Below are 27,708 nucleotides of genomic sequence, written 5' to 3'. Positions count from 1 at the left end.
TTTTTTTTTAGCAACAAAAATAAAAGTATCTTTCGATTTCATATTTGACAGAAATTCTAAAATTAGAGAAACAGAAGAAACATTTTGTCCATGAATGTAATTTGTGATTAAAAACATTTTCTAATTTAATTTAAAGCAGGATTAATAAAATGTTGTACGGTTAAGAAAGACTTGTGAAAAAAACTTTTAAATCACTTTTATTACATAAAAATTACATTTAAATGCTTTAAGATTTTAAAACAGCTAAAAATAATATTTTAAATATAAGTATTAAAATTAAAAATACATTTTATATTTTTATTATATTTTCAAAAATGCTTGATTGCCCCTTTTTTTTTTTTACAATGAAACATTACAATTTTTTAAAAAAAATCTTACTCCGCAAACTGTATATTTTGTTATAATTAAAATACAATATTATAATATTATAATATTGCTGATCATTGTTACTATTATACATCATCAAATCAACATATTTGATTTAATATTATAATACTGTATTTTATCTTACAATATAATTCCCCCCAAATCACAGTCATTTATATTGTGAACTACTTTATATTATTCCACAGTTGAACTGTAAACACACATATATTGCCACACTGACCTCGTTCTCAAAGTTATACTCGTCATCGTACTTGAGTTTGTTCATCACAGCCAGCATGATCCCCTGTTAGCAACACAACAATCATAAACACACAGTAATTAACAGATGTGAGATTTGAGCCTGTGATGCTGCCGTACCTCCACACTGCTTTTCTGCTGCTCACTGAGACCCGGAAGCTGAAACACAAACACAGATGAGGGTCACAGGAAGATCATCATCTCTCGGTCTCAAAAAGAGGCTTTAGCATGTGTACCTGTTTGAGAACATGAAGGTAGTCATAACAGAAGGCCACGATGTTTGCTGAAATATCATCGTCTTCATGAATCAGCAGCTGCAGCATCAGAGGAACCTTCCCCTCCATGGCACGCAGTGTTTCCGCCGAAAGCTTCACATCGCCCGTCTTACTGAGTTTAGTCCAGCTCAGCACCAGAGACTGACCCATGCCGTTCACCAGCCGAGAGAACTTCGCCAGAAAATCCACATCCTCCTCCTGATGGAGGAGACAAACAAGACGAGAATCGGATTCATATGCAACTTTAGACGTAACAAAGTGTGCGGCTTTAATTTAACAAATAATTGGGCAAATATTTGGTTACAAAGTGAAAAGCAACACTCCGGGTAACCTGCCAAAATAAAAGCTTGTTGGTTGTCTTTTGGTAATAAATTAAAATGATTTCTAAACTATATGTTACATGCATTTACCGTAAAATGTGATTTTTTTACAGTGGTACTACAAAATAATTATTTTATTAAATAATCAACTTATTTTACAGTATAATTGTGTTATTACAATAGATTTCTTTTTTTGTGTTTAATAGATCACGTGAGAGTGAGAACATAGCATACAACAACTGAAGTTGAAAGATTTTTTTTTTTAACTGTTGACTTTAATCAGTAAAAGAGGTTTGAGGAAACCTAAGTGTGTAAATCTAGATTACTCAAGTTTTTCGCAAATCATTGGGTCCTAAAACATGGTTTGCAGTAAAAAATAAATAAAAAGCCCCCCGGATATATATATATATATATAAAAAGTTTTTCCCCCTGGATATAAAAAAATAGAAAATAAAAATAAATAAAACGTTTTTCAATCACAAATTACATTATAAAAAAAAAAAAAAAGTTTTCCCCCCTTAATAAACTTTTTTTTTTTTTATTCAAGAGATTTGGTAACAATTTGAGACGCGCATGCATGTATATTAATAGGGCACATCCCCATCGTTTCTGAACAACTGAAGAACTTTTTCTAATGCCAAGCCAGTTTCTATGTCTATTCTGTGAAAGCTAGGTTTAGTTTTTCAAAAGTAAAACATAAATATCTGTGTTTCATTTATTCTAAAAAACCTTAAAACTAAATCTGTATTTACTTGGTTAAAACCCTTTTTAAAAAGTATCAACGGAATAAAACAAGTTCCTCAAATGTTCTTTTTTGTCAAGATGAACACTTAACAGAACAGTAGTGTGTTCGTTCCCACACCTGCTCGATGTTGAAGAAGCCTGCGGACTGCAGCACCTGACACAGAGACTCCACCAGCTTGGTCTTGTCCACGGGTTCCATGCCTTTATTTACGATCTCAAACAGACAGTCGCACGCCTCCTCGCGCAGCTCCTCCATGGACATGTGACTGAGCAGCAGATTCACAAACCTACACAAACACACAGCAGACAGGAAGCTCATTACAGTGAGTCTGGTGATACTTCAGCATCGCTCAGAGCTGCTCTGACCGGTCGTTGGCGATGAGGTTGAGGTCGATCCAGGACACGTATGCGCCCACCACCTCCAGACACTGGCAGGTCAGCTCGCTGTGGGTGTGCTGGTACGTCTGAAGGATCTGGAACCAGGACTCCACCAGCGCCGGGATGCACTGCTCACGCATGGTGTCTTTGATCAGAGTGTTTCTGCGTGTCTCCTGCGATCAGAGAGGGCTGCGTTAATGCCGTGACAGAGCAGAAAACACCAGAGTCCTCCTCGGGTTTGCTCGGTGTTACCTCAGGACTGTGCAGGACGTCCCGATCAACCACCTCCGCATCGATAGCCATCAGTGTGCGCAGGTAAATGTCCACGCCGTTCGGATTCAATCCCACCAGACTGAGGATGTCGAAGAAGAACTTGGGCCATAATGTGAGATACTCCATCACAAACGTCAGGGCCAACACCTGCGCCGCTTTATTCCTGATGAAGGGCTTTTCTGGATGCACGTTCATCAGCTGGACAAACATAAAAATATGTGACCGTGAATCATATTTCATGAGTGCAGATGTAGCAGTGAAAATCAATGAAATGGTAAAGGATTCTAACCTGAGCCTGCAACCATTTCATCAGTGTCTCTCGGATCAGCTGCTGTTGAGCTGCAGTGAGCGCCCCGTGTCTGCAAACACAGTATTATACTATTAAAAAAACTGTGTGAAACTAGCCGTCTTATTTTTTTAATGCAAAAGTAAAATATTTTCTGCTAATGTGTGAGATTTCTGATTCATCAGCCGCTATATTTAAATAAGTACAAGGATAACAATGAAACGTTACACAATAAAAATCAGTTTAAGATTATTAGAATACACAAAAGAGGTCATGAACTGAGAAATCAAGATTTTTTTAGACAGAAAATTTCATTTTACTACAAAAACATCCTGTAAGTTTCAGAACTCAAAACTTTCCGTTAGTCTATCTTATATTGAAGAAAATCTGCCAATATGACAGCTAGTATAATTTGCAACTTTATGATGTATTAATGTGACTAAACCCCGCCTCTACAGAAGATAATCAACACAGCTTCTAAAGCACTCCCTCTTAAGCCCCGCCCACAGATTCTACAGCGCTGCCTGTTTAGCCCCGCCCACAAATTCTACAGCGCTGCCTGTTTAGCCCCGCCCACTTATCAACTGCAAGTGGGAGCCTAAAACTATGAATAAATCAAACGAAAAAGATGTTTCGCAGACAATACGCTGTGCAGTGCCTTCTTTCTGATCCCAACATTAGGAAAGAGTAGATGAACTTTATTTTTAATGACGCTCCACAGACCGCGCCAGAAAGAACTTCGTCCTCCGTTCACTTCATTTCACCGCGGATTGGTTTACAAACAAGACAATTCAACTTTTCAGAAAGATAAAAACGATGCTGAGCTGAATATATTGGATCCGACAGTAAAGTCTCAGCACACTAGCTTGATTATTAACTTTTCTGAGTTTGCAGAGATTCAGTGATACCTGTTTTTAATCTGGTGCTCCAAGACTTGAAAGCAGAAGAACTTTACATGATCGTCACTGTGGGAGAAACACACACAGATTGCATCAATCAATATTATTGTGTGAAACACTACAGTATGCACATATGAAGCAACAAGGCCTGCTATTATCTTACAGAGAAACACTAGATTAAGAGGTTTTATGCTCGGTTTAAGTGTATTTTACCTGTAAACCCCTTTGGCTAGGGCTTCAGCACACACCTCCCATCCATCCAGAGACTCTTTCAACTGCTCAAAATATGCCAGGGCCTGAAAACACAATGCAATCAAAGATTTTTTTATTTACTCAATGCACTCCAAGTATTAGTCATGCAAAATATTTAAAGAAACACACAATGGATTGTGCGTGTGAATTGTGCAAACACAGATTGCATGCAGTCTTGATATTATTTGTGAGGAAATGAATGATTTCAGTATGTATGTTTACACACAGATCTGATGTGGTGTTTTGCGCTCACCCTTTGCCTGTAGCAGGCATCGGCGTTAGGGTTCAGTCCCATGAGGGCCTGCTCGTCCATGATGGCAGGTAACGCCGACTCGCAGGCCATACGTGGGTTAGCTGCTGTCCTCGATCAGTTTATCCCAAATCTCCAAACAAGACACACACATCTGAGAGAGAGAGACATCCATGTAAACATGAGTCTGGCTTTAATCTCTTACAATACACACGATAATATAGTAATGCAAATAGACTTACAAAGGAAAAAAGTGGCTTTTAACTAATGCCATGTGTGAATTTTACTTCAAATCTAAGTGCAAAAACTTTAAAAATAGTAATTCTTACAGTTTGTTGTGATGCTGTTCAGTAAATACATTTACAAATGTGTATACTTCAATACTGGGGAAAAGCTGGGTCAGAGCAGGTGTTATTTATATTTATTCCAGCTTTACATTTTGAGCAGGCAGAGAGCAGCCGCCTTAACTCAGCCGTCTAAAGACAACTTTAGATCATATTACTTAAAATGAATTAAAACAAAGCTGTTTGATTATTATGTAATGCGCTGAAAAGTGACCAAACAAACACTGGGACACACTCTTTCACTGTGTACACACTAACACAAGCTGTATGGCATTATAATGCTTTTACCACTTATCTCGGCAGCTGAAGTGTAATACTAATATTATCTGATAGCGTCTCTGTAACACACTACTTTTTCTGATTCAACACAGGCCCAATAGTGGGCTTAATCAACCCCATATTAACCACCAACACAAAACACTATTACACTCGTACCAAACTAGTATACTTGCCTCAGATATCCGCTTAACTCGTGACAACGATCTCGTGTTTATCAAAATAACCGACTTTTACTCCTGCGCGTTCGCGCTGCTAACCGACAAGCCGGTCACGCGCGTGCCGAATCTCAGCGAACGTGGCGTGACAGACCGAAAAAACAGGCTTAAATAACGACAAACCCAACCGAAATACAAAACCGACGCGCGCGTGTAGGGTTAAATAACACAGGTGGGAAGTTTAACGAGTTATCGGCTTAATTGGCGGTTAAGATTGTTGTGAATGAGATGCTGACGGTTCAATCGGCGCGCGCTGTCAGACAAAAGACCCGCGCGGAGCTTTCATATAAATGAATAAAAAATACCGCAACCGTGTAACTGTGTGGATAAAGTGAAGGTTACAGCACCTTACCGTGAACTTTACAGCTCCATCATCATCATCCGCCCATCTCATGCGACTCAGTGCGGGCCGACCGGATGTGGAGGACACGTGAACAGGAAGAACTTCAGCGCGTAGACGCGCGCGTGCACGAGGACGTATCATTTTTATGTCAAGCTTACAAATTAACCCCAGAAAAAATGTTTTATAAATACTTTTATTTCCCAATTGAGTATGGTAAAATGACACACATTTACAAGTTTATGCCATTCTACGGTGTGTACAAAAGACATAAAAGAAATATGGCTACGATGAGTACCGTAAGAAAATGTGTATTAAAGAAATAAAACAAAATGACAAAAAAATTACATATTTCAATTTCATAATATTAAAACACATAAATTCATTAGGAAAAAAATGAATTTGAAGAAGAAGCTGTTTAAATAATTTTCAATACATTCATACAATCTAATGAACAATCATTTAACAGAAAATCTGAGTTGTGCTCTGGATAAGAAGTTTTGTTTATTTCTTTCCACTAGAGGACTCTGTTCACCAATTAATGAAAGGACATTTGCTATAATTTAAATAATAAAAATGTTAAATTAAAATATATCATTATATAATAAAAGTAAAACACTTACTAAAAAATGTAATATTTTTTATATGTGTGCCTGTATGTCATGTGACCATAACCAAAGTCAAATGTGATACTTAATTAAAATATGTATTTGAAAATCTAAGAGGTTCTTTAAATTAATTATATTAAGCGAAAGAGGATCATATAACAAAGTTTGTGAATTTGTGCATTTTAATGCATTTGAAAGATGAAATTGTTTTTGTGAATCCGTAACCACCTGATTAAATACAAAACTGGAAGACTTTAAAGTAGACCATTTTAGGAATGGAGATTTAAAAGATTCAAAGTAGGGCGAGTAAATAAATTATTAATGATTTATTGCTATTGTGTAAATATGTATTGATGTAATCCATAAAAATACTCTGATTACAAGTAGCCTATTTTAAGATGTAATTTAATCTAAATGTAACTGTTAAATATAATTACAATTTTTCAATTTCTGGAATCAGATTAGTGTATACATATGTGTAAAAATACTAATTTAGTCAACTTTTAGGATTCCAAGAAATGGACTATGCATTTATACTTAGGTCATTTTCTGTGGATTAAAACATTTTTATTATTATTATTCACACTGATTGTAGTTGGGTGGTATTTTCCTTATATTCAATTAAAGCAATGTCAGACCTTAAAGGGGTGCAGTTCGTTTCATTTTTCTGTTTGATCTGCTATAAACTGCGCTTAAAATCACACTCGAATCTCTTAGTTTATAAAAGATTCAAAGCAGGGCTTTAAAACACGGTCCTGCGAGCCAAAGCCCGTTTTTTCCGTTTATTTAAACGGGAATCTTTTTCAAGGCGCTTCGTTTCCCGCCTCACAGGACTGTGGCGCGCAGGTAGAGAGGCAGGAAATCCTCTGAACCAATAATCCCGGGTAATTTTCATGGCTCGGCAGCAGCCGCCCATCTAAATTGTACAGATGTTTCCCACGCTTGCGGGGCGATTGATTTTCCTGCTGTTTGAGGTATTTGTCTGATCCAGTTCGCTCAGACAGCGCGAAAACTTCGGTACTGACTCGAGTAGTGGGTTTCTTCTTCCCGCCAACAAACCGCGGCCAGCGTGACCGTTAAAATTACTCTGCCTGAATTTGAAAATCAGTCGTTGGTTTGCGCGGCAACTAGGTCAATTAAATAGCACGAATCGAAGACAAGAAAAAAAAAGCATGTCCTTTCTTGTTAATCTTAAATTTAGAGTTTAAATGTGTTTAACATCAAAGAAATGCTCAGACTTTCCACCATTATTCTCTCTCTGTCTCGTTCCCACACGCTGATAGTGTTTTACAGGTGGGTTTTCATTCCCTGCTGATTATTTATCCTGCTTTCCTTCACAGAAGTCCTGCCAGCTCTGAAATAACAGCCGAGGCCTGTGTGTTGTCTCTGACCCGCCTGTCACAACAGCTGATCATCATTAGTCTGAAATACAGCCATGGCCTTTGAAATCAGCTCAGCTCCTTCCTTGAGTTCTATAGTTTAGTCGTTCACAGGGTTTGTGTACTGGAAAACGCTCAAAAGTCAGACATGACCAATGGATTTTGAGGACGCTTCATGAATTTCCAAGATGGCAGTGCTGAATTGGCATGTGATGTACCAAAAGCACCAAAACACAGTCCAAAAAACTTGAAACTACTCGACTTTGGCAGGTGTTGTCACACGAGTGTTTCAACTGAAATCTTTAAGAAAACTTTATATTGTTGACTGGTAACAAAACACCAGACGCCCAAAACAGATCCGTCCTAGAAGAAACGATACTTCCATTATGAATCAGATGTTGCTAATTCAGAATAACAAGTCCAGAGCTGATATTCTGGTGCCGATATGATTGATGCACATTTTTGAATTCGAATGTGAGGAGCTGCAACTAAAACCCATTTGTTAATTTGAATAAAGATAATAGACCTAAAGTACAGAGCTTTAAATAACACTGTAGTTTGGTCATTTTGATGAGAAATGTTTGAGTTCATAATGAGATCTGACTTTTGATCGCAAGCTTTTGTTATCTTCTCAAATTATGGTAGTTCTGGAAGTGTAACTAATCATTTATCTTGGCATTACCATCCGACAGCACCTCAGTAGTTTTTTACTAATGCAACGTGAGAAATTATTGGGATCTCTTTTGAAACTAGACGAGAAACGTGAGATTAGTGGGGTCTTTTTATCAATTAGCTCTTCATTTTAATTTTGCTGATGCAACGTAATGAATCATCTGGGCTTGTAATGTGATAGTCTGGATGATTTTCTGAAGCTAATGCAAAATGTCTTTGAGCCGAATGTGACGCACTGCAACAAACTCATTTTGGGAAACTGAAACCAAATTTAAAGAAAGACTAAACACCACAATGAATTAGTCAGAATACAGTTATAATACAGTATGATACTTGAAAATAACGTCAAAACCAGATTAGATCATTTGACCATAGAATGATTTGATGAGAATAATGTATATTGATCACAACATTTTTTTACCTTGGCAAATCTGGTTTGAGAATCTTGAGATATTGCTCTTTTTGAAACTATCGATGAGACACATTTGAGACTTTTCTCAGGAGAAATATCTAAAAAGCAGAAGCATTTTTATGTTACTGATGCAATAGTTAATAAACTGGGCTATTAGGAGCTCTAATGTGTTCGTCAGATTGATTTCTTTGGAACAAATGTGTGATTTATTATAAATGTCATTGAGTGTGTGTGTGGTCTGACCGTACCGCGTTCCCAGCGCTCTTACATGGCTTTAAACTCATCAGATCTGACGGGGGTCACTTTACTGACTCGATGCTGATCCACGCGTGTGTGTGCAGAGCCTCCAAGGGGACAATCTGATGCTATGTTATCCTGAAATGATCCCAAAATGAGCACATAGTTCTTGTACCCTGTAAAAGTTGTGTGAGAGCTGCTGGAAAGTGGGAAAAGCGAGTAAATGCCAGCAACGCAAAGCTCCATCCATACGGCTGATCTCAGCCTTCATTAACTGCTGTAAGCTGCTTGTGTGACTCTCATCAAAGGCAAACAAATAAATGTCAGAGAAACTGAACTAATTCCCAGCATGCTGAGTGCCAAAGACCCCCCACCGCCATGGAAAAGTTGAATGTTGATGCTCTGGGTTTTGCTGTCTTGGAGAAAGAGGGATTGGGCAATGGTCCTCTGGTTTTTCTATGAATGCATAAAAACTCAGCGACAAATGCATGACTTTTTGCGGCATTCGTGTGTTTAGAAATAAATATGCACATACAAAATATCAAATATTTTAAATGCATGTAACTAGAGAGTTATTAGAGATGAATGCATGGCTTTCATTATAATATATTATAAATAAATATTATATTTTCTAATACATGTAACTCGAGAAAACCCATATGCACGGCTTTATGGGCTTCTGTATGTTTAGCAATGAATTAAATATTTTTTAATGCATATAACTCGAGAAAAGCCAGAGACAAGTGCACGGCTTATATAGACATTTGCATGTTATTAAAGACAGAAAACCCAAATGCACGGCTTTGGTGGGCTTCCATGTGTTTGTTAAATACGTATTCAACACATTTTTTGTGAACTATATTAAGCATAGTCTGTGTAAGTTTATAACACTTGATAACTTAATTATGCACTGAATCCTCAGGAGTATATGTACATTTCAGATCAACTGTCACCACAGAGCAACAGTCTAAAAGTCTTGCTGAGCAAGTTAGTTAAAGTGAAACTGTTGACATGTTTATAGGAGCTACCTGAAAAATAACAATCTGGTTTAAGAGTACAAACTTTAGCAGGAAACTCTATCGATCCTTTGGGGACCGAGGTTTGCTGCTGACAGCCGCTCAAGAACACACGTTAAGTGCATTTATGTCAACCGCCAAGCGTTCGCGTGCTCACACAAACTGCTTTAGCCCTTAATCAGAGATTTGTATTTCCACACAACTCTGGAAATCAATGGGCGAGCGGATGGACTGCAGTTCAAACACCGTCCACTCATTACAGTCTGATTTCCAGAAGCTTTTTCCACACATTTTTGACTTTGCTTCCCTGTGGAATGGTTTTCCTGTCTGTATGGGAGCAACATCAGACACAAGTGGGCGAAAAAGAGCCAGACGCCCGGCTAGAGCTTTCATTGTTCTCACACACACACACACACACACACACACACAAAATCAAATATCCCCCACGCTGCAGGAAATGGTCAGATGTTTAATTCATTCAGTACAGGATCTCTCTCTCTCTCTCTCAGTGCAAAACAACAAGAGTTCTTCTATAAGGTGTGCTGGTCGTGTACAGATGCTTCTCTGGTTTTGAAGGGAGGCGCTGGAGGCTGATATATGAGGATGAGGATGAGGATGATGAGGATGTGGGGCTCCTCCAGGTCAGCAGCAGAGAAACCCAAAATAAACACAAATGCAAAAGCTCGGTGCCAAAACCTAGTGAGTCTGACATGATGAATAGCATCAAAATGTGCGAATGTACAAATATTGGTTACGTATTGCATGAAATATATTTAAATAGACATTTCTCTTAATTCTGTGGAAGCTCGTTACTAAAAGGGATAAAAAAAAAAAAAACAGTTTTTTTTTCTGAATTGTGAGATATAAGCTCTGTTTTGTATTGTTTCTGCCATGGAATAAATTTTTTTAAAGATAACTTTGACTTTATATTTCACATTTCTTTTTTTTCTTGTAATTCTCAAAAAAAATTTAAGAATTGCAAGATATAAAATCAGAATTCAGATTTTTTTTCTTCTCAGAATTGCAAAAGAAAGTGCAAGATATCAAAAAAAATACAAATAAAATAAAAATACAAATATTTTATCTAATATCCGTCATCTTTCATAAAAAAATAAAATAAAAAATCCAATCATTTATGATTATACAGCTTTAATAAACTATTAAACTATTAATTTGGACACATATTTGTCAGTCATACATACATGAAACAGGTCTTAAGTTTGTAACAGTAACAAATAAATGCAAATAGTTAATAATAAATGAAACCATGCTCCCTTCAGATGCTGTCTAGTTAGGCAGCTCACTAGGTTTTGGCTCAGACTCACAGAAACATGGACGGCGAAGCTGTTGAACATACATCGAATCCGAATGTGGGCAAACACAAGCGTGACTATAGTCTTCATTCAACTCAACCACAAATGACTTGTATATATTTCTATATTCATACATCTAAAGTGCAATATAGTACAAAAATATAGAAGGTCAGCAGCACCTTGATACATTTACAAAATAAATACACCATTCAAACAAAATAAATTACAGGAATTCTGACACCGTAATAGAGGCATAGTCCTAAAAGAAGAATAAAAAGAAAAAACTATAAAAGACACAAAGCAAGGTATTCACAAGGATCCAAATGTGTGTAATAACACAGTATCGTTATTTATCTTCCTCACTGTTCGGGAGCGTTGGAATATTTACAGACAATAAATATTTTCCTCTCACGTTTGTGTGAACATGTAGGTGTTCACTTCAAAAGTCCTCGCGGATCTGAAAGAGAAAAGAGAAAATGAGATTGATTTCTACTCAGCAGCAGTGAAGTAATCAGTGATATTTTAGTTTTCTGATTTTTATTTTAGTTAACATTTTAGTAATTTTATTGTGTGGTTTTGTAATTTTTTTTTTTTTAATATGTCTAAATAGTTTTATTTATTTTTTTATTAATTGATTTTAGTTTTTTGGTTTTTACTTTATTTTAGTACTTCAAATTATAATAAATTAGAAATATTAATAATGCATATGTCTACATTTTATTTCAGTTCATGCTTATTTTATTTTGAAGTAACAATTTTTGTTGTTGTTGTAGTCAATGTTTTTTATTTAATTTTACATGATTACTTTTTATGTAATTGATATACTATTATATGTTTTTTTTATATTTAGAACTAGAGTTTTTCACTTTTTTTCTTCATCACTCACTTTACACTCATACACACACACACACACACACACACACAAAGAAACACTAACTCACACACACACACACACACAAAGAAACACTCACACACACACACACACTCAAAGAAACACTCACTCACACACACACACACACACACACACAAAGAAACACTCACTCTCACACACACATACACACAAAGAAACACTCACTCTCACACACACACACACACACACACACACACACAAAGAAACACTAACTCACACACACACACACACACACACAAAGAAACACTCACTCTCACACACACATACACACACACACACACACACACACAAAGAAACACTCACACACACACACACACACACACACATACACACACACACACAGAGAACTTAGCTAAATACTGCTGTTTATCTTTAATATTTAGTTTAATCAAATATATTTCATGTAAATCTATATGCTTTTTCATATATTGGGCCCTATTTTAACGATCTGAAACGCAAGTGTCAAAGCGCGAAGCGCAAGTAAGTTTGTGGGCGGGTCTCGGCGCTGTTGCTATTTTCCCGGCGGGATAAATGGCTCTTGCGCCCGGCGCAAATCTAAAATGGGTTGGTCTGAAGTAGCTTCATTATTCATAGGTGTGGTTTGGGCGTAACGTGAAATAAACCAATCAGAGCGTCTTCCAACAATCCCTTTAAAACCAGGTGCGCAAGCTCCATTATGGATTGCTATTATTATGGCGTATTTACCAGGCGCACGCCAGGAGCGGTTCACAGCCGAGGAGACTGATGTTCTTGTAAGAGCAGTGAAAGACAGAGAAGTTGTGTTGTATGGCGATGGGAGAATAATTAGCCTGAATAATTTGTAAGCTAGATTTAGGCCTATTTTTTCACATCTTCGTGTCACACCACAATGATTTCCGTCATCTCATGTGTTAATATTTTTTTAGTGTAACAATTTATGATTTGCAAAAATAACTGTTGCATCTGTGTAGATTACATGAGCAAAGTGTATGCGCGTTGTGCACGCTATAGCCTACATATGGTCAAGCATGCGCCCTTAAAATAGCATAATGAACAACGCGCAACGCGCCACTGACTTTAGACTAGGTTTTTTCTGGTCAGTGGCGCAATTGTTTAATGGAACAGCAAAATAGCACCAGGGATTGTTTGCGCCGGAACACGCCTCCTTTTTTGCGCTGAACCGCCCAGGGAGCGCAAGTTCATTCACTAGTTTAGCGACGTGCTTCTGTGGAGGTAAAAGCGCGCTTTGCGCGGGTGCAAAATAGGAATGACACGTGCGTCGGTGTGCAAAGTCAATTGCGCTGGGTGCAAGATAGGGCCCATTATCTCAAAGCATTTATCTAGAATTAAAAGGTTATTTCATCAGAATGAATGCGATCAAAGCAAAAATTCACAATCAGTTACAAATGCACATAAGTTTGAAGAGTTTTAAGACAAACATGAGTTTAAATGTTCTCATGCTAGCGTAGTTGTGTTAGTATTTGAGATGAGGAGTAGTTTGAGAGGATTCACCGTTGTCAGAGACTGACAGTGTTTTAGTGCTGGTCCAGGAGCGATCGAGCCCTCATCTTCCTCTTCTCTCCCTCCCTCCTCTTCCCCGCTCGGCCTTTCTTCTTCCTCTTGCCGATGGCCTTCAGCGTGCTCTCCTTGTATGTTTGGGACTTGTTGGTTTCCTGCGGGAGGTTGGTTCCCTCCTCGTCCTCCAGATGGAAGCTGATCGACAGGTTCTTGGTGCCTCCAGCTGGTTTGGGGTGGGCGGTTCCGGTTCCTATGGACACGCCCACTCCCATTGGAATGGCAACCGTGAGGCCGCCGCCCCCTCCGCTGCTGACCACGCCTCCTCTGAGCAGCGGGATGTCCCGGATCTCGGCCGTGTGGACCTCATCCAGAAGCCCCTGAAGCCAGGAGCGCCTCTTGTGTTCCTGCAGCGAGCGGCTCTTATCATGCATCAGCTGAGCGTGAGTCACCGAGCGCCTCCTGAAACACACACCAGTATCAGATCTCAAGAAACATGAAAACATACATCCACACAGTAAAAAATACTTTTGCACCACCCAATCTAATTCCTATTGGACATCCAAACTGTTTTTCAGAATACAGAAGTAAATTGGATTGCAAACTGTGTTTTTATTTAAAAAAAAAAAAAAAACCTACATAACAAACAACCTGCCAAAAGCAATCGATGCAATAACAGCGGCAAACAAAACTAACACATAAACAAACAAACAAATAATAATATAAAATATAGAATAATAACATTAAATTCCTGTTCATTAAAAAATATATATATATATATATACTGTATATATATATATATATATATATATATATATAAAAAAAGAATAAATGTAATAAAATATAATAATAATAATAATAATAATAATAATAAATATTTATATTATATATATATATATATATGAAATAAAATAAAAAAGAAATATATAATATTATATAACATAAAAATATTTTTAAAAATAATATAAAAAATATATTTTAGAAAAAATATATTTTATAATATATAAAAATAATTTTTTTTATATAAATTAAATTTGACTTAAAAAAGTTAAATAATAGAATAATATATAAAAAAAATAAAGAAATATAATAAAATAAAATAATACAAAAATACGCACACACATATATGCATGTCAGTTTACATATTGCAAATAAGTGTATTTTTCTAATTAAAAATGGCAATGGTGTGTTTCTTTATTCTTTTAGGCGTATGATTGAATGCCTAACAATTAAAAATAACAATTGGACAGTAATGGTTGAGAAATACGTAAATATTCTCCTGAATCAATTCTTACTTGCTTATACAACTTCTGAAGTACATTTATCATCTTAAAGTTTTTTTGTTTTTTTTTTACTGGATACTGATGAGGATCACAATTATACAATGATGTGTTTGAACTGTGGTTAGTATGACTGTGTGGAAATCATTCTGCTTGCTGCAATCTTTATTAGCTCTCCACACACACACACACACACACACCGTGCCTTTAACCTAAATCCAGTGTGTGATCAGTGAGCGTCTGTATACGGTCGCCCCGGTTCAATGTGTTTTTAGTTAAATCCAGGAGGTTTGAGAAGGTCTGGCCCTCGTCCAACACCTCTGCTTCCAGGTCCTGATCAAACCCAAACAAACCAGCAGGAGTGCTGATGTGAAGCTCTGTCGGCCAGCGCACCGGACCCTTTCTGACGCGCCTGCATTTTTAAACATAGTACATCAAATCTGTCATGATCCGAAAGCGGCAGCAGCCAACAATCACAGGTCGAGCTGATGAAACCGAGCTTAAGCACTCAGTGCAATGACTCTGATTAATGGTGCCATTGTGTCTCGGGTTAAATCATCCCGTCAGACGCATGTCGCTCTGCTACCGTGTGCACTTTTAAATGCTCGGCTCCATCCAAATCCAAATAACACATATATCTCACAGCCAAAGTAAAGCATGATTCAGTGCTGTTTGAATACATCCATCCAGTGCATCGAGTGCACACAGAAGCGTGAACACAAGGGGGCAGCAGAGGGCATCACATCCTGGTCACATCAGGACAATGAATCAGCAAACAGCATTGAGTATATGATGATATAGAGCAGGGATCAGACTCAACAGAAGTGCAGAGATCTCCAGACTGAAGCTCAGGTGAGTGTGTGTGTGTGTGTGTGTAAATAATGCTCACAAACGGCCCTTTGTTTCCAGGCTGGTTAAACCGATCCGTGAGATCGTTCTGTGCCAGGCCGTGTAACGATGAGTTTTCCTTTCTTTGGAAAGTGTCTTTATTCCTCTCCGGCGGCTCCTAAATAACACTGTGCCTCCTGGCAGCTCGTGTTCTCCTCTCCTCTGTCACCCCGTATTACTTTCTGAATGTACCGGGACAGCTTTACGAGCGAGGAGCGTCCTGAGAGAGCAAACCTTTCCCATGGAAGCCCAAACGCCAGAATCTGTCATCTGTTTGTGCATCGGTTGCACTCAATAAAGGTTGAGTAGTGGACATGTTGTGAGGTTTATGTGCGCATGCATACATGTTGTTATTCCTTTGAGTTGATTTTAAACACTATAGGAGAAAACTCGTAGCGTGGCATCCTTCCAGCGGTGCCTTCTCAGTATACCTGAAGATAATTGCTGCTTTGTGCTGCTTTAATTAAAACAAGAGGCCGAGAGAGAGAGAGAGAGAGCGTTCCCCCTCATCTGCGATGCATGCGGTCTGAAAGATCTCCAGCTCCGTGTGTTTCATCTTCACAGACTCGGCTGGCTCGGGTTCAACTCAAACTCCAGTAGGAGGCATTGTCCTGGACTTGTCAGCATCAGCTAGTTATTAAGTGTGTGCCGTGAGATCACTGCGATCAAAGCGCTAAAGAGAGCGCTGCTGAAAGAGAAACCTTTAGCTGGATTTATGTGAGACTTTGTCCTCCGAAAACAAAGCGCAGCTCATCCTAGAAGAGGTTTAATCAGAGCGAAAGGCCAAAACGTCATCCAATCACATCGGACTCGAGGTCTAACCCTGTTGTGCTCGCTGACATTTACTTGCTTAATTTTGAGAAATCATCATGTGTTTTAAACCTGTATGAATTACAGTAGCATGTTATACACGGCAATGCTTTTTTATTAACTAGACCTTTAAAATCTCCAATAAATCAATAAAAACAACTATTATAAAAATACTTAATGCATTATACAAAGCAAATAATTTAGCTTAAAATGAAAGACTCACAAATCATTCACAAAGTGCATTTCCAGCTTTTTTAAAAATATTTCTATGTGCATATATGTCAAATGTTATATACATATGTGAACGAAACGTCACAGTCATTGCACAGGCATCTCAAATCACCTCATGGGGATCAAAAGTGTTACTGCATTTATATAAAACAGCTGATTTGACTCTAAATAAATGCTTTTTGTTTTTGCATTTCTATTTATTAGTTTAGCTGATGCTTTTATCCACGTGTGAATCAGGGACATTGCAATTGCATGGCATTAGAGGAAATTAAAAGCATTAAAGGAAGCCCGGACAAACATGCACTAAACCTCACAGTCATTGCATTAGAGGATCGAAAGCAGAGAGGCACAAAATGCACAACAACCAGCAGATGAACGATGTTTCACAAACCCACACATCATTAAAAGCTGATATGAAGTTAGGGAGGTCCTGGCAGGCACAGGGGGGAGAGCACGGCTTTCCAAAGCTCTGGAGAAGCATGTTTTGCATGGGCCCTGCTGAGGGGTTCACAGGACATAAAAGCGTGTTTGCTCGGCTCGGTATAATAAACTCCATCCAGCGGGAGAGGCCTGTTTGACTTGGACCGCAGCCGAACTTTGCATCAGCAATCTCTCTCTCTCTCTCTCTGGTGAATCGCTATCAGGACTGCGTCTGCAGACGTCTGTCACAAAAGCATCTCTGTGCGTGCAGCAGGTGGCTCGCCCTCAACCCCTGAGCAAACACACAGATATCAAAACACCTCCCGGCACGATCGACGAAACCCGAGCGGTTTCCAGCACATCACGGCCAAACGCCGCACACACAGCAACAATCTCTAGATTTATGCGTTCGGTTGAGAACATGCACGCGTGCAATGCAAAAGGTGCTTGTTTCTCGTTCGGCATGAATGTGAATCATGTCTCTGGAGAAGCTTTGGGTAACTAATTCAATTACCTTTATACACATTTTATTATCTGCCAGAGTTTGATTGTTTAGTAAAGTACTAACACACCTGGAGCTGGATATATTGAAGTGAACTGATTCATGATATTATTGAATTTGTTTCATAATTGGGGAATTTCACAACGATGGCACCGGACGCAAGTTAAATTAACATTGAACAAACCTGAATTGAATAAGATCTAATTTGTTTCATAATTGATTTTTTTTTTTTTTTACTGACTTTTTTTTACTGAACTGAAACAAGACTGAAGTTTCACAATTGATGAAATTTGACAAGATTAAATAGATTTATGAACTGAATTGAAAGTCTTAGTTGAATAATGATACTGTTATCTTTTGAAATTGAGTTTGTTTCATAATTGATTAATTTTCCAACATTTTGTTTTTGAAACAAACCAAATCATTATGAAATACATTTAAATTAATTATATTATTATTATTATGTATATTATTATTATACAGCTGTTTTCTGAAATTCAATTTAGGCTACTTCATAATTGATGAATTGTTTTAACATTTACACTGTTTTTTTTTACTGAACTCAAACAAGACGGGACTGAATTGAGCTGAATAATGACATGTAGAACTGTTTTATGGCAGAATAGAATTTGTTTCACAATTGATGAAATTCTACAAGGTTGAGATGAATTGAATTAGTGTTGAAATAAACAGTGCTGAATCATGACACTTGTTCACTTTAATCAAAAGTGAACTGAGACACTATTGTCTTCTGAAACTGAACGTTTCATAATTGATTAATTTTACACTGATGCTGTTTTTGAACTAATAATTGAATAATGATACTGTTTTCATAATTGATGAATTTACCAACAGAGACAGTGTTTTTGAACCAAACCGAATTAACTCTGGACTAAATCGAAAGGAATAACTATACATCTGCTTTCTGAAATTGAATTTACTTCATAATTGATTAATTTTACGACGTGCCGTGTTTTTTAACCAAAACGAGTTGAATAACGACACGATTGTCTTCCGTACAGCAGCTTTAAAGCAGAACTGAATTTGTTTAATAATGGATGAATGTGATAGTTATTGAACTGAACTGAATCAACATTGAACTAAACAGAGCGGAATAATGACACACTACTGTCATAAAAATTGAATTTGTTTCATAATTGATGAAGTTTGCGCTATTATTCTCCATGAAGCTGTATTGAAGCAGTCTATACTGTATAAAATGCCATATAAATAAAATCGACTTGACTTCGAGCAACAGTAATATTCATGCTAAAGATTTTGGTGTTTATGCCAGAAGAATCAGCACAGACACTTACATTCGGCTGCTGAGGGCATCGACCGGCCTGCCGTGATGAGGAACAGGTGAACACAGTAAGAACAGAGCAAAGAACCACCGCTGCAGAACCCTTCTAGAGCACAGCGTCCTCATCCTCCTGGACCTGAGACACACACACACACACACACACACTGCGTTCATGAAGATCAGCGCACCTCATGCATATTCTGTTCACTTCTCCAAAGTGTGATTTAACTCTTTCCTGTGATGTTAAAGGGGAATGTGCAGACTTTCAATGACTAAACACACTCTTTGAAATAAGTGGGTTTCTGTGATATAACCATTTCTTATTCCCTAAAGAACTTTCAGTGAACCGTTGACCGAGGCGGTGACAAGTATTGAATTATTTATTGATTTATTCAATACTGTAATTCTTGAATGTCTTGAAAGCCTTGGGACAGACACTTAAGTTTGGTCTCTTTTTAATGAAGACACTTGGAAGATAACTGCGGAAGAGTGAAAAAGCTCAAAATAGTTGAAAAAGTAGAAGAAGGAAAAAAAAAAGTTTTTTGAAAATTGCACAATAAAACTATTTTCAAATTATATATGAAATGTAAATTTCTCAAAACTGGGAAAAACCAACACTATAAATCTAAACGAGTTGTGTACCAAATTTGAAGCAGATATCTCAAAAAAAAAAAAAAAAAAAAAGATTTAGTGAGATTTAGTTTGGGTGCAGTACCACACCATCCCACTAGATGAAATTCATTTCCCATTCATTTCCAATGCAGTCATTCCTTTTCCAATCATATATATATATATATATATATATATATATATATATATGATTTTTTTTTTTGCATGTGTGAGGGTTCATACTGCAAGTCACAAAAACTAAAAAAAAAAATTCTAAAAAAAAAAAAAAATTAGGTCAAAAAATGACCAAAGAGCACCAGAGGGTATAAGAACCTTTTTTTTTTTCAATAACTTTTTTTCTTCTATAAAGAACATTTTGTAAAACACAAATGCTCCAGGGTTCTTCACAGAACCATCAATGCCAATAGCTCATATTTAATCGTCTACACAAGGAGTTTTTTCTCCCACCCCATGCTGAAGAAGAACTTAAACCAGTTCAACATGTTGGAGAGAAAAGCCGAATTCCAGCAAGTCCTCTGAGCCACAACAAGCGCCCATGATGAGCAACAGGAGAGAAGCGTACTCACTCACAATGATGCCTGTGTCTCCGTCTCTTCTGTCCCGTCAGACAGAGCCCAACGTTTCTCCTCAAAGTTTCCAGGCTGCGATCAAACACACACAAACAAATCAATGAGTCCAGGTGAACGTGTCCTTCAGCATTACGTCCTGCACTTTCTCTGAGATGATCTCGTCTGGAGTAACAAGACCACAGCAGAAGCAGCGAGAGCAATCCACTGTGAGCTGAACGAGTGTGTGTGTGTGTGTGTGTCCTGCACTGACTGACTCCGCTCTGTTATAGAGGAGACTGATGAACCCTCCAACACTGTGATGGGAGGATGAGAGAGAGAGAGAGAGAGAGAGAGAGAGAGAGAGGGAGGAGAGTCCCAACAAAGACTCTGCTCGTATATAAGGAGTCAAATCTTCTGTTTACATGAGAGAGAGAGAGAGAGAGAGAGAGAGATGTGGCAAGAAACGTACTAGAAAGATTTCTGGAGTAAATCCCAATCACATGCACATACTTCACTCATACTTCATTATCATCAGATAACTTATTAAAGGAAGCCGCTTTAGTATTAGATGTTACTCTTAAAATATCCGAAGCGTAATCTGAAAACACTTTTGGGTTGATATCATATGAGAATGAATTCTGAAGGACACTGGAGACTGGGGTAATGATGCTGGAAATGCAACTTCGATCACAGAAATAAATGACATTTTGTAATGTATTCTCAAAGAAAACAGATATTTTAAGTTGTAAGGATTTTTCACAATTTTACTGCATTTTTATTGCATTTTTTTAAAACAATAAATGCAGCCTTGGTGAACAGAAGAAATGTAAAAAAAAAACCCACCAATCTTAGTATATATCCACTAAAAGTCACAAAGAAAATCAGTCATTGAGGAAAAATGACAGAAAAAAAATTATATATATATACATTTCGATGTTATTATATCAAAATAAAATGAATGCAATGATCTAATAGCTCTAATAATGATAATGAAGCCAGTTCAAATGAATCACTTTTATAAGTTCAAAATGTTTCGATGTTGTCTATAAAACAAATGTTGGAGTATGTTTTACAAAGAACAATGTTTCAGTCTTTCTGCTGGAAAATGTCTGAGTGCAAACTGTTTCAAAGAAATCCTGCACCAACTGTTCTCAGTTACGTCCGAAAGCTACTTCTTTACAATATTAAACGAGTCTCCTGAAGAGCAAGAACTCTATTTGCTTTGTGTTCCCGTTTGTGCTTTTATTTTTGAGTCAGTTAGTTGACTTTCTGTGTTAGTTGGCAGTTGTGTGCTGTAAACCTCCTCAGGTGATGTAGTTTGGCAGCTGGTGCAGGTGTGTGTGTGTGTGTGTGTGTGTGTGTGTGTGTGTGTGTGTGTGTGTGTGTGTGTGTGTGTGTGTGGTGATTTCAGAAATCTTGTGCTTTGGCCAGCCGTGAGCACCTGTCACTCAGAAGATTTCTGGAGCAGCACATTCTCTTTTTTTGCATGAAACTCTCAGTTTAAAAACAATAAATGTATATGTGTGATGGTGGATATTTCAGCTTCGGCAGCCCAGTTCAGAAACACAGGAACATCTTGACTTCATGTTAGCTGAGGAAGACCACTACAGTTAAAGGGACAGTTCATCCCAAAATAAGAAGCTGTTTCTAACCTGTATGAGTGTCTTATTTCTGCCTGAACACAAAAGATTTTTTTTCTGTAAAAAAGTAAAATAACTCTGATGCATGTGTGATTTTTTTCAGACTTTAAATATCAAGATGCCACAAACTGTGATCGGTCTTTCGTTTGTTGACACGAGGGTAATCAGTGTATTTATTAATATGACTCTGAATTAATTAGCGTTCTGTTTCCGTCTGTGGATCTCTGTCACATCTGCACTGGTCGGACGTCCTGTTTCCCAGAAGGGTGACTCATTACGGCTTCATCTGCAGGTTAACTGATCTCCACAACTGTCTTTTACACAGACTCACACAGAGAAGTCAAGCTGATGTGTTTGGCATGTTCCTCATCCAGAACGAGGCTCTTCTCGTCTCCGTCTCTCTCTATCCTGAAGCTGCTCTAATTCCTCATCAACCACAGTTCTCACGCTAATGAACCAAATGTCCAGAACAAATAGAACACTGCAATGACTTAACACTCTTTCAGTCTTAATACAGAAACATTTTCCTTGAAAGTCTGAGTTGGAATAGTTTGCGAGAGTGTGATTATGATTATAACACAAGTGGCTATTATTTGAGTAAATAAGTTTCCGAGCTAACAGGGAACGTTCTCAGAAACGATCTTTCAGTAATTATAATAAAATGTTTGTTCACAGTTATCTGGTCTTCAGTAATGTTCTAGAAACATGAAACATTTTAGCTCATGCTACATTTGTTTGAATGTAACAACTAGTTTCGGAATGTTCAGAGAACATTTAAAAGTAACATTCCAGTAATGTTTGAATAGAATAGAATGTTCGCTTAACATGCAGCTTAATAATGTTTTAATAACTCAATTTAAACGTTCTTCTGACATGATTTTATTAGATGGGTCGGTGGTCTCATGTTAACAACTGCTTTTACAAGACAAACAAAAAGCTTTTAGAAAATGCAGTGGGGTGTTCCCATACAGTCTGTTACTGATTCATTTTATGTTGTAGAATAAAAAGTGAAGATTTCTTGAGCTAATTTCAGGAATTTAACTAAAAATACATTCCAAAAAAATTCAATAGAGTCCACATTTTCACCTATACAAATCATCTCTGCAGCACTTAATTATTATGCTGCTCTCTGGAATACTGGATCGTGATTGGTCAGTCCTGGCGTTCTGCAGTCAAATATTTAAAGAAAATAAACACATTTGTCAAAGAAATAGGATGCAAGAAGAAATGCAGAGCAGATTTTACCCAAGAGGCTAATGGAGATAGGATAAAGAGAGTAATGCCTCTGTAAGACTGGTTGGGAAAAAAAAGTGTAATTTAATTTTATGCTGACTTCATGGATTTATAAGAAAATACAAATTATGCTTGTTTGCTTAACACGGTTTCAAAAACAAAAAGTCACATTCACAGTGCATCATGTGTTTATGAATGCTTTCTGCACACATATCAGATTTTTGACAGAACACCTTACATCATTTAGCCGGAGGCTGTGAGGAGATTTTCTGTGGAATAATTTAAAGCTCAACCTGTTTACAAAATATCAAAATTACTGTCTGTTATGATGAGCGTCACTCACTGGCTGATTCTCGGCACACTTGTGTTTAAAGTCAACATGAAATCAAAACCAACTCTATTTACTTTCTTAATACATTTCCTAGCCTTATTCTGAGTGATTCATCAGTCCACAATATAAATAAAAAATGTGTCTTCAAACATGTATAATCATTTTCAAACATGCTCCGCCTCTGAAACGCTGATAGAATAAGACTCCGCCCCCTCACCACGCCCACTTCCCCACAAGCCAATCAGTTCTCGACACACGAGATCAAGTCCCGCCCTACTTGTTTTATTTCTCGTAGACGTTCGCTCAGAAATCAGATTACTACAAGATGCAAAGATACTTAAATAAACGTTATGTAGGCATTTCTAACAAACTAATAACTAGAGTTTTGATTTGCTTCAGATGTTTGTTTTTTTGCAACAAAAAAAAAAAAAAAGAAAAAGAAAAAAAAACCCTGCCTATAAATGTGTTTGTGTTTACTAACGCTGGCAAACGCTGAGATTTTGACCGAACTTCTCACGTCATTTAGCTCAAGGCATTCTGTCACTGGCTGCCGGTGACGTCATATACATGACTTTTACAGCTATGTTAGAACTAGAAGTCGCTCTTTTACATGCATTTAGTCACACAGGTCTTGTGTAGGCTACCTGTCTCAGCCCCTGTGGTCCACACACACACACACACACTTATATAAGGGTTTCGTGTTGAGTTGGAAAAAAAGACCTCATTCGAGGGCACTCTGTAGACTACTAGAGTATACTTTACCTGCACATAAACAGGTGAAAAAAGTCTTTCCTGGCAGGAGGCGTGAAGTGGGGACAGAGCCAGGAAAGCTGTTTTAGATTCATCCAAAATTACTGGCTTTTGGCAGCGAGCAGCAAACACAAAACTAATGTTCACTTTTAATCTTACCGCTTTTTTCCCCCGTCTCTCTCTCTCTCTCTCTCTCTCATCGTCTAATCTCTCTACGGATCCAAGGACGTTTTATTAGGACGTATGTTCTGTGTTTAATAGCCTATACATATGGGAGTGCAACGAGAACACTTACATTTACAGTCTTCACAGAATCTGCTCATGAAAATGTTTCCAGAAGTCCACATGAATTCAAAAGTCTTATAATGAACTATTCACTGGCATCTTTGCATCACATTATTGAGATATAATGCACGTATCTCTCATAGCTGCTTGTCTTAAAGGGACAGTTCACCAAAAAAATGAAGATTATGTTATTATTTACTCGCCCTCCTTCTGTTTCAAACCTGTGTGGCTGGCTTTCTGTTAATAGACACAAAAGAAGATATTTTAAAGAATGTAGCTTAACGGTATTTGTTTCCATTCTATGGAAGTCAATGGCTACCGTCAGCCAACATTCCTCAAAATATCTTCTTTTGTGTTCAACAGATGAAAGGATATGAATGCATGTTTGAAATAATTAGATTTTCGTAGCTAAATGTAAAAATGTACATTTTTGGTGAACTCTTCCTTTAAGTTTTGGCTCGATCAAGCTGGTGTGGGATGAGTTAAACCAGAAAATATCCCCACTTCGTTCCTTGTCCCAGAATAAAATCATATTTCGGCAGCATGAAGCGTCTTGGCTGCTTTTCTGTGGACTTCGCTCAATTCTCTCCAGGAGTCATAAAGTATTATATCACACCATTTCCTTTTACGATTCAGCCTCGCACAGAACAGAATGTCAATCTGAAAAACCTTTGTGTCACATTAATGCATGCTTTTTTTCTTTTTCATGCAGTAATTATTAGCAGTTTGTTTCTTGAGACTATAGTGAACTAAAGCTCTGATGCTTTAATGAAAACACTTGAATATGAATGCACATGATATTTTAATTTGACACAGTTATCAAATCATGGTAAACCTAGACAAAGATCTCTTGTGAAACCCTAGAGGAGATGCATCTAAGAATCACAAGACTTTAGTAAATGAACTAATGTAAAAGCCCCAAAAATGTGTTCTCCATTGAATCTAAGGTGTTGCAATAATCCATTGAAAGATTTCTGCAGCACATGAGCTGCAGGAAACGCTTCTCTCTGACTCATTAAGCTCCAATCGGATCTGAGCGTGAGGATCAATGCAGCGCTGATTTACTGTCATCTCTATCGCAACCCATCTCAAACACACAACAACAGCATACTTTCCGAGCCGTAGACTGGCGCACAGAACGGAGACAAGCTTTCACTGAGCTTCATCAGGAACATGCACTCACACTTGATCCACATTCTCTAGTTGACAGCTTCTGACTTTATTTGTGTCTGCTTTTATTCCTCTAAAAGCGAGACAAAGCTCATACTCATGGGTACTTGCTCTCAGGACTTGGATATTTTTAATGCATACGTTTTTTAGAGTACAGATGAATCTGTGTAATATATAATATAACAAAAATAAGTAACGACATGAGATTAAAAACTAGGACTCGAGTCGGACACAGCACTACTTAAATGAGACCAAACTCCAGTGCACAGATTAAAAACATCATTATTTTAATTTAATAATTATAATTTGAATCCGGAGATTCTAGTGACCTAACTGCATGTGTAAAAAGTGAAGTGTAGAGTTATATTAATGAGTTATAGCTACTTGAAGTTTGAGCTATTGACTCATTTGTGTCTGTTTTGTTTCTACTAACAAAAAACGAATCAAGTGAACCACCGTTAATTCCCAAACTGCAGTCAGAAAAGTGAAAAGGTTGAGTCGTATTATTTTATAAGTTAGTGTTTTCTTATGTGATGACATACTGATGGATTTGAATCAGTAATGCATTAAAATACGACCATGCACAGCAGATAAAGTGTGAGAACGACACTTTCCTCAGCAAACACACTAACAACAACTAAAAGAGTTAAACCATCATTACACACAGACTGCATTAAAAGAGAAAGATGAGAAAACACTCACTGTAGTGATTCAGATGGCAAGGTTTCCTTAACAATCCTTCTGCTGCTCGAAATCTTTGGGTTCACTGTCCTGAAAACTGTCTGGACTCCTTCTGAAGCACTTGAACGTTCAAAAGAGATATATATATACGAGGTTCAGGGCTTCTTCTGACATCACTGAGGAGTCAACATTACCGCCTCACATTAGACAATGCCTCAACACACACACACACACACACATATATATATATAAAGTGTGGGTTGTGGGGTTTTATATCCAACCGTATGCCAAAGTAACTTGAGTTTTTAAAAAAATCGAGAAAATCACATGTTATGTTTTTCACAGTATGTTTGTGTGTGATTCACACCGGTTGGAAAAAAAAATCTAAATCACACACAGGGGCACATACTTTCCCAGAAAACTTGCCCCGTCACGTCACCGGAGCACACGGCGATACCCAACACTGTTATTTCACTCGCTTAAACTTTTCTCAGGAACAGTAATATTATGATCTAAAAGCCTCTCTGATGTGGCATCAAACAGCGTGCCGTGATAATTAAGTCGCTCTCCAAACTCAAGTTTTCATCCCACTGCTGTGTGTTTAGCGTCACAGCTAATCTGAGAGCGAGCGAGTGTTCTCGTCTGAGCTGAGGTTGTGCTATGTTTAGTTGTGGACGCTGCTGGTGGTTTGGGCTTCACTGCGCCGCTGAACCCGCAGCATGTGTCTGTGACCTGCCAGCGTTCCCTCGCTCACTGGGAAGGGCACCGCAGCACACTAAAAACACCAGACCATTACAGTATTAGGGTCTGGATGAGTCTGTCTGGAGTAAGACTCAAATCAAGGTTATCCGAGTGAGTGTGTGTTTATATCAAGTGTTTGTTAGGGGTCTTTATAGTTTTGCATAAAGTCTGGTTCACTTCGGCTTCATCATAAACCATGTGCAATCGGAAAGAGTTTGGTTTGTTTACTGAAGCGTAAGTAGGGTCCAAAATAATGGCACATGCCAATAATGAAATGCAATTTGATAATATTATTTAAGTCGAAGCTGTTAATATTATTTAATGGACCTGAGCTAACATGGACTATTGATGGGACACTTCACCCAAAATGTACTCACCCTCAAGTTGTTCCAGACCTGTATACCCTTACGGAAGGAAAATATATTTACCATTATATTTCTTAAAATATATTGTGATATACTGTAATATATTATTTTCCCTTTTTATTTTCTAATATTTTATATATGTGAATACATTTAATAATATATTGATGATACATATATTATATAATATATTGCAAAATATACAAATGATTGCCGCTTTCAATATATGGCAATATATTGGAAAAAATAAATATATATAAGAATATATGCCTAATATATTACATGATATTTTCCAATATACTGCAATATATTTTTGTTTCATAAGGGTCTATTTATTTCTTCACAGATTTTAGCACAAGCCACACAGTTGATGGTGGTAGCTA

General features: G+C 37.5%; 2 protein-coding genes across 5 annotated transcripts in view; both read right to left on the bottom strand.

The window, feature by feature from the left end:
- Positions 1–5,626, bottom strand: part of LOC113048464 (exportin-T) — a 12,766-nt gene extending 7,140 nt beyond the window's left edge. Inside the window, exons 1-11 of one of the 2 annotated variants that reach the window (XM_026210280.1) lie at positions 5,492–5,626; positions 4,305–4,455; positions 4,013–4,095; positions 3,809–3,865; positions 2,904–2,973; positions 2,594–2,812; positions 2,330–2,514; positions 2,082–2,250; positions 861–1,097; positions 745–783; positions 608–670 (exon numbers count right to left, since the gene is read on the bottom strand). In XM_026210280.1, the coding sequence (XP_026066065.1) occupies positions 608–670; positions 745–783; positions 861–1,097; positions 2,082–2,250; positions 2,330–2,514; positions 2,594–2,812; positions 2,904–2,973; positions 3,809–3,865; positions 4,013–4,095; positions 4,305–4,394 (1,212 nt within the window). In that variant the 5' untranslated portion in view covers positions 4,395–4,455; positions 5,492–5,626. Of the gene's footprint in view, positions 1–607; positions 671–744; positions 784–860; positions 1,098–2,081; positions 2,251–2,329; positions 2,515–2,593; positions 2,813–2,903; positions 2,974–3,808; positions 3,866–4,012; positions 4,096–4,304; positions 4,456–5,486 lie in introns of both variants that reach the window. The other variant, XM_026210282.1, reaches the window with a different exon arrangement.
- A 5,197-nt stretch (positions 5,627–10,823) lies between these two features.
- LOC113048560 (parathyroid hormone-related protein-like) lies at positions 10,824–26,325 on the bottom strand. 3 transcript variants are annotated; one of them, XM_026210437.1, is made up of 5 exons: positions 26,244–26,325; positions 20,155–20,225; positions 18,968–19,090; positions 13,518–13,982; positions 10,824–11,573 (listed from the first exon to the last, which is right to left on the bottom strand). In XM_026210437.1, exons 3-4 carry the CDS (start codon positions 19,078–19,080, stop codon positions 13,541–13,543), a joined length of 555 nt encoding a protein of 184 aa, XP_026066222.1. In that variant the 5' UTR covers positions 19,081–19,090; positions 20,155–20,225; positions 26,244–26,325; the 3' UTR covers positions 10,824–11,573; positions 13,518–13,540. The 3 variants fall into 3 exon arrangements, with proteins under 3 accessions (XP_026066222.1, XP_026066221.1, XP_026066223.1); XM_026210436.1 differs by having other exon boundaries at positions 20,151–20,225; positions 26,244–26,319; XM_026210438.1 differs by lacking the exon at positions 20,155–20,225 and having other exon boundaries at positions 26,244–26,314.
- Between the last annotated feature and the right edge of the window lie 1,383 nt (positions 26,326–27,708).

This window comes from Carassius auratus, chromosome 29 (genome assembly GCF_003368295.1).
Source record: "Carassius auratus strain Wakin chromosome 29, ASM336829v1, whole genome shotgun sequence".
In the NCBI taxonomy this organism is placed as follows: Eukaryota; Metazoa; Chordata; class Actinopteri; order Cypriniformes; family Cyprinidae; genus Carassius; species Carassius auratus.
The sequence above is the reverse complement of the archived record's forward strand: the minus strand, read 5'-3'. Positions and strand labels throughout refer to the sequence as shown.

Coding starts and splice junctions, on each gene's coding strand:
- LOC113048560 (XM_026210437.1), bottom strand. CDS start 19,080: ATGAGGACGCTGTGCTCTAGAAGGGTTCTGCAGCGGTGGTTCTTTGCT. Junction 13,983..18,967: donor GATGCCCTCAGCAGCCGAAT/GTAAGTGTCTGT, acceptor TGTGTGTTTCAG/GAGGCGCTCGGTGACTCACG.